The following is a 7,637-nucleotide window of genomic DNA, read 5'->3' as shown; positions in this document are numbered from 1 at the left end:
ATCCAAATTATACTTATAATTCAAATTATGATAACCCACATGCATTATCTTGCTTTTATTATCATTAAAATCCATTTCAAACATACTAATGGTGTATGTGATACTTTTCACTATGATATAGGTCCAGCTTATCTCTCTTTGGTTATCTTGTTTTCTGGATTACTGATGAGGAGTGGAATTCTCCGAAACTAGTATAACCCAATAACACACGTTGATAAGAGTGTAGATTGAATTATACCTTTTTTTAACTTAAACTTGAATTAAACAGTTTTCGGAATACTAAGTTTATTTATTGAAATCCATTTGCCATTTATTTGTCTAACTCACTAAATGATCCAAATTCTTTTGTAAGTCAACAGTATCCTCTTCACAGCTAGCAATACCCAAGACCTTAATATCATCTGCAAATTTAACTAATTTATTAACCATTCTTTCATCTATATCATTGATGTAAATCAAAAAGAGCAAAGGTCCTAATACTGAGCACTGAGGTATTCTCACTTGTAACATTAATCCAGTTTGACTGAACTCCATTTGTAACAATCTTCTGCTTTCTTCCATCTAGCCACTCTTCTATCCAATTTGCTAACTTATCCCCCACCTATAGAGATTTTATTTTTTACAAGCCTTTTATGTGGCACCTTGTCAAATGCTTTCTGAAAATCCAGATACACAAAATCTACACTCTTACCCTCATCTACACAAGCAGTAACCTTTTCAAAGAATGTTAAAATATTTGTAAGGCAAGATTTTCCCTCAGTGAAACCATATTGACTATCCAATAAAATTCTAAACTTTGTTAAATGACTTTGCAAAGCATCTTTTATCAGACTCTCCAAAACTTTTCTTACAACTGATGTAAGACTAATGGGTTTATAATTACTGGGACAATTTTTATCACCTCCCTTGAAAAGAGGAGTTAATTAGCTTACTTCCAATCCTCTGGTACATGCCCACTATTCAAGGACTTACAAAAAGCAGTAGTGAGTGGCTCACATATCCAATCTTTAACATTCTTCAAAACCCTTGGGGAAATATTATCTGGCCCAGGAGCCTTATTGTTCTTTAAACTTCCCAATTTTTTCTTAACCAGCTCAGAATTAGTGCAGTGATATAGTTCAATCTTGTTTCCATCTATCAACTGTTCAAGATATGGAATACTGCATTAATCTTCTCGATTGAAAATTATCATTTGTAGTTGCTTCAGAAATGAAGTTCAGTTCCACTTTGAAATTATTGTTTTATTCGATCATGTTCAGAGCACCATTTGATACCATGGACACTGAAGCACCTACATTGAAAGTACTGATTGATATCGATGCTTATATATAATACGTGTTGAAACAACAGAACGGATGTAATGCTTTATTAAGTGTTAAATGACAAAGATATTTTCTGTTTGCTGTATCTTAGACAAACATAATTTGGTTGTACTGAAATTAATTTCTTATTTTTGTCCATATTGATAGACAAATGTCCATCAAAAGACAGGTGGACAGATCATTGGCTAAAAGCCTGGAGTTGAATGATGTTCTGACAGCTGGTTGTTTTTTATTATTAATGTGCTATTTTACAAACCTCTTTCCCTCAAAATGTTTACTGTATTTTCATTAAGCTTTATTCCAACTGCATTTGCATAGTCTGTATGTAACAAATGTTTTACAGAAATTTACATAATTTTCCTAGTATTTCGTTATGTTCAACTGCATAAGTTTTGGTTTTTATTATGCTATTTTAAATTTCTCTCAGTCAGTGTTTTTTAAATTCAAAATTTTGAAAACTGCTTGGTTCTGTAATATTTTGTATATTATTTTTGTATGTTCTATGGAATTGTCTACTTAAGATATTGTTTTAAGTATTACTTGTCTTGTGTTAGGGAAAAATATACTGTATAGTCACTAAATGTTTGTTTCAATTAGGTGATTGTAGTGGAATATGAGTCCTTAAACATCAAATTTACTATTCTAAAAATGTTGTTTAAAATTTTTCTGAGTATTTCAAAGATAGAAGATTATTTAAACTAATAATGAGTAATACTTTTTTTTATTTACTGAGTGTCATGGTACAGGCCTGTTTGATATTAAAATGTCTGAATTTAATATATTGCTTTTATTTTCAGTTCAAAATGAAAAAGTTGTTAGTAATTTTGGTTGCACTCTGCCTGTTTGAGGTCACATTTGCTGCTCCTCGTCCAGTAGATAAAAAGAAAGGAACTGAAGAGGAGGCAGAAGAAGAACTGGATGATTTTGTAAGCAATTGTTTTGTTACAAAAAGTAACTAAACATCAATTTTTATAAGCAAACTAACAGAATTGTTTTTATAAGTAAGGGAAGTTGTTTAATTTGCTTGCAAAAAAGTGTTGTTAAATTTTATAGTGCTAGAGCTCTTTCAAAATTTGTCATACTCCACTTTGCTCTGTGGCAAGTAGCGCCTAAACTAAATTTTTGTCTTTTAATTGCTTTTCTTGCAGCTTTTTCTGTGGTTTATTTGTCAGTGGAATCTTCACAATTTGCAATATTTGCAGACTGAGCAAACAAAAATCCATATTTAATTATAGTTGCAGTCCACATTGAGATAAATTTTTGTTTTTATGGAAGAAAATATTTTGCTTCATATGACTTTTAAAGAAATTAAATGTATGTGTGTGTGTGTGTTTTAATTCTGCACAGTTATTACTAAATAATTCATAATGTTAATCTAGACCAGTGGTTTCCGACCTCGGGTCTCCAGACCTCTGGGGTCCACAAATGTAATACCATCTCATCAAACAAATAAATTTTTTAATACTGCTGTTTATTTAATTGCACACTCAATTATATATATTTTATTTGGTAGTAAAAAATAAGAACACGAGTTAAATATTAGTTAATAAAAACAGTTTGTTGGGTAGATGGAATCTTTCAAAAACATTGGGTCTGTGGAGGGGGAAATAATAATAAAAGGGGTTTTGGGTGGTGAAAAGGTTGGGAACCACTGATCTAAACCATCCTTTCTTTACAGATAAATGTACAAGAATTAGTTTACATGGTTGTAAAAGACCATTAATCTGTTGATAATGGAAAATATAAAGCACCTGGAAAGTACATTAACACTTCTCATAAAAGTAGGGTTCCGACCTAAAATATGCTAAAATCCTAAATATATTAGTTATTTCTGTTACTGTTCATAAGTCTCATCAGTTATGAGTTGAAGTTCAATTCCTCTGAAACAAGTTTTGAATGACTAACTCACATTGTACTTAAGTATAAATCTTAAAGGTGGAGTTTGTATAAAATATTTTACATTGAGTAGACTAATTAATTTAAGAATTCTAATTATTATATAAATTAATTAGCAGAGTTGTACATAGTAGTAATGAAAATATGCAGTTCTAACAATATAGACTAAAATTAAAAAGAAAGGAAGAAATTTAAGTAAATTGATAGTTAGAATGTTGCCTTTCATTTAAACTAAATTTTTCTAACCCTAGAAAATTCAGTCCTTTTATATATGTCAGTCATTTTGTCCCATCTTCTATATTTACATTTGGTCATGCTTTAGCTAAGGAAAAGTGGAAGAAATTAGGAAAAGTTTAAGCTTATAAACTTGTATTTGTTTTTATTTCATTTGTGTACAGATGGGCATTGTTATTCTTACAGGTATAGATTAAAATAAATGAATTATAATTCATTCGTATTTTTGTGTGATTTTAGTCATAAGAACCTAATAACAGAAAGAGGAGTTTGTATGTTTGGGTATATCAATATAATGGTGGCGGGGGATAAGGTGATTTGTCAGTTTTGATAAAATTTAATTAGTACATCGTTGTTCATTAGTAACTTTTCTGGTATTGTTTAACAGGGTCTTGAATATGGAAGATATCTGCAGCAGATTGTTCAAGCTTTGGAAGAGGATAAGGACTTTGCCAGAAAGTTAGAAAATGTTTCTGCTGATCAAATAAAGGTACTAGAATGTTAAATCTTAAATTTCTCCCTTTTGTGCTGAACAGTAATAATGATTTTGCATTAATTTGCTATGCTTTGGGTATTTAAAGAAATATAACAAATCAAAATAGAGCTAGGAGGTTTGAAGAATTTGCTAATTGATTATTGATTAGATTAATCAGTTAATCAGTTATTTTCACATGAAATTAATCTTCCTATTTCCAGCTTGTTTTGGATTTTAAGACATTTTCAAACTAATGTTCATTTCACATGACAAAACTCATTAAGTAAAATACTTATTTAAAAAAAAAATATTAGTAATTACCATAAAAGTTTCACTATTAATAGTTTTTTGTATTTGTTTCAATCTTTTTTGCCCACCAGTGGCACAGCGGTATGTCTGCGGACTTACAACGCTAGAAACCAGGTTTCGATACCCATGGTGGGCAGAGCACAGATGGCCCATTGTGTAGCTTTGTGCTTAATTCCAAACAAACAAACAATCTTTTTTTAAATACATACTCTGTGTAAGGAGAGCTGATATTTCATTATTTTTTTCTGTGAACATTGGTATTGTTGGTCAAATCAATATTCTTGAAAGTGTTTGGAAAAATAATTTCCTTTCCATCAATGAAAGAAAGACATTCATTTAACATGATATCTGCTGTGGGGGCCTATGGTCATGTTTTTTAGATTTTATTTGAGTTTTTTTTATGGTAATAAAGTTTATCAACTTTATATAAAAAGTTGTTTGAGAATGTTTAAGCACTCTCGGAAAAGAGGTAGTTTAGTTTCTTTGAATGATGTTGCACTCCATGACATTGATTACAAATTAGAGAAATACTAAATATAACAGTGACTAGTGATATTGCCATTAAGTACAGAATCACTTAGTTTTTGTGATTGAGTTTACAACACAACTGTATTGAGGTTATCAATCATGTAGTGGTGAGCAGAACATTTAGACAATCAAGCACATGGGTACTGTGCTTCTTCACTGTACAAATGGACAATAAACTTAGCAGCATGTGTCACTTGTTTGAGATAGAGGAGAATAATATTATCATGGGTATAAAATTAGTCATAAAATTTGTACATAATAATATTCTAGTGGAAAGTGAGCCAACAACTTATTATATTTAACCAGAAAAATGCTAATTCCACACTTCTCTGTCATTATTACATTCTTAGTTGTCATTGCACATTAGGCCAAAAAAAAAAAACGAATTCTATGATTGTGGTGATAACATTGCCAAAAAAAAATTAAGATAGATAAGTATGATTTTTTCTCAATTTTTTGTTTTAATCATTATTACAATGCACTGTAGCATTCTATTATCAAAAGAAGTAATAATAATAAATAATTACTTCTGATCAGAGTAAGCTATGTACGTAGGGTGAAACAGAAAGTCAACCTGGCCATCAGTGTAGCTTATTAAATATACTTTTCTTACGTATCTACTTATAAAGATTAGAATGCATTGTTTTATTATTTGGGTATCTTTGCTCTTAACAATATTTTAGGTTGCAAGTCCAATAATATATCATGAGATTCGACCATGAGGTTACTTTCTGAAGTAATGTCTCTGGTTGAGAAGTCTGAAATTTTGATTCTAAGAAAAGTATGACCTTTAATTTCCCTAGACAGGTGAAATAGCCAGGGAGCTGGAGTTTGTCAAGCACAGTGTACGAAGCAAACTTGACGAGTTAAAGCGAATGGAAGTGGAACGACTCAGAAGATTGACCAGGGAGGAAATAGAACGCACTGAACTAGGTCTGTACAGAGATGAAGATGGTCACTTACTTCCGGCTCCTCCAGAAGGCCGAGAGTGGCGTACAATACCTCGTCCTCGTGGGGGAAAAGGTGATGGTGGTGGTGGTATTTACATAAAAATGTGTATGGTTGAGGTTTTAGACTTACTGACTGACTGAACTAGATCTGTACAGAGGTGTGGATACTCACTTCCAGCTCCTCCAGAAGACTGAGTGCCATACAATACCTCATCCTTGTGTGGAAAAGATGATGGTGGTGGTAGTGTTTGCATGAAAATGTGTGTGGTTGTGGTTTGACTTATTGACTAACTGGGAGTTTTGAATAATGCAAATAGCTTACTTACATTTAACAAAATAAAATTTCTGGAGCAAAATTAGGTGAAGTGGGAGTTTTTACCCTGGTTTTGATTGTTGTAGCTGTAGATTATTTTTTATTTAAGAGAATGAGGGCTACATCTTGTGATTTTCATAGCAAATTCATTACAATCAAACATTTTTTAACAATACATGAAGCATCATTAAAGGTTTTTCACTGTAAGTAAAAAATTAACAACTCTTAAAATTGACACAACTTTTAAGTAATGATAAAATAGTGTAATTAAAATGATTAAGTTGAAAAATAAAACAAAGTACTCCTAGTACACTATTCAAAACAATTATGGGACATCAGTTTTCTGTATTCTAGCTATGACAAGGCAAAACTAATATTATTAAATAGCGTTGAAGGTACCCATGATTTCACTTTTATACAAAATGGCAATGTGAGCTAATGTGCAGTCATCTGTTGTTTTAGTTCATACGTACAAATGCTGATGTGGTATAGAGACTTTTCAGTCCAATAAATGATCAGAAAAGTTTTGTTATTAAAGCATATGGTTTAAAATGAGTGAATCAGTGAGCTGTTTCTTACATCTACTTACAGTTCATCAACACTGTTTGGAAGTAAATCGTGCCACCAAGTGTCATCTCAGAGCATCTAACACTATTCAGTCAGATTCAAATCCAGTGAGCATTCTGGCCAGTCCATTTGCTCAATTCTTTCTTCTTCCAAGAAGATGCTAACCTACTAAGCATGATGGATGGCTGATGTTATTGTCCATTAGAAGGCACTAATTGTTGTAAGATTGCATTCCTATACTGAATATTATTGTACTTTATAATGCAATTTTGTTGCACAGAAGCATTACTGTAGCTACCAGTTCTGATCCCTGCTCACACCAGTATGCCACCACTGCTACATGCCTGTCTTTTCTCTGCAAAATTGAGGTTGAGTAGTTGTGACCACTCTCCATATGTGTACAGATCTCATATTTGGCTGCAACATGAAGTTTGATTCACCTGTGAACAAGACATATGCCAACATGTTTTTAACACCACTAAAAACACTGTCTTGTGATCATCATTATAGAAATGCACACTATTGATCACCTGGAATAAAGGTCTACCTTGAAAAGCCCGTTTCTGACTGTTTGCATGCTGTCTTTTTTTTCAGTGTACATTACATTGCTGCTTTGAATTGTTAGTTCTCTTGGGAAGCAAAGGCCTGCAGGTTGCATTGAGCCCGTATTTTTCATGATAACAATCATCTTTCAAAAGTATGATCCAAAAGTCATCCCTCTCGAGGTCTCTAACCAACTAGACTGGTGGCCTGAAAATGAGCATACATCCTGTTAACAACACTTTGTGAGGCTTGCTGTTTCTGACCAGCATGTAGACAATCAGTTGCTCTTCATGTTATGAAAATGTCCAGTTGGCTTTGCTAGCATCCTGACATGTTTCATTTTTAAGTAGAATCTCTTTATGTACACACACTGCTGTTGTTTAAAGTATTAAATGAGTACACACTGTGTTTCCTTGATTGCATAATTGATAATCTAACACTTATCTTGCACATAAATGAACTCAAGACATATTTAATAACAGAAGTTGTGTCTTGTCATA

The 7,637-nt window shown here is 32.1% G+C and overlaps 1 protein-coding gene across 1 annotated transcript in view; it reads left to right on the top strand.

Annotated features, from left to right (window-relative positions):
• The window catches only part of LOC106472710 (nucleobindin-2-like), a 35,352-nt gene that overhangs the window by 7,947 nt on the left and 19,768 nt on the right, over nucleotides 1-7,637 (top strand). The window contains exons 2-4 of the mRNA XM_022401253.1: nucleotides 2,120-2,248; nucleotides 3,841-3,942; nucleotides 5,568-5,787. Coding sequence (XP_022256961.1) covers nucleotides 2,126-2,248; nucleotides 3,841-3,942; nucleotides 5,568-5,787 — 445 coding nt within the window. The 5' untranslated portion in view covers nucleotides 2,120-2,125. The remainder of the gene's footprint in view (nucleotides 1-2,119; nucleotides 2,249-3,840; nucleotides 3,943-5,567; nucleotides 5,788-7,637) is intronic.

This window comes from Limulus polyphemus, unplaced genomic scaffold (assembly GCF_000517525.1).
Source record: "Limulus polyphemus unplaced genomic scaffold, Limulus_polyphemus-2.1.2 Scaffold5542, whole genome shotgun sequence".
NCBI classification, from domain to species: domain Eukaryota; kingdom Metazoa; phylum Arthropoda; class Merostomata; order Xiphosura; family Limulidae; genus Limulus; species Limulus polyphemus.
The sequence above is the reverse complement of the archived record's forward strand: the minus strand, read 5'-3'. Positions and strand labels throughout refer to the sequence as shown.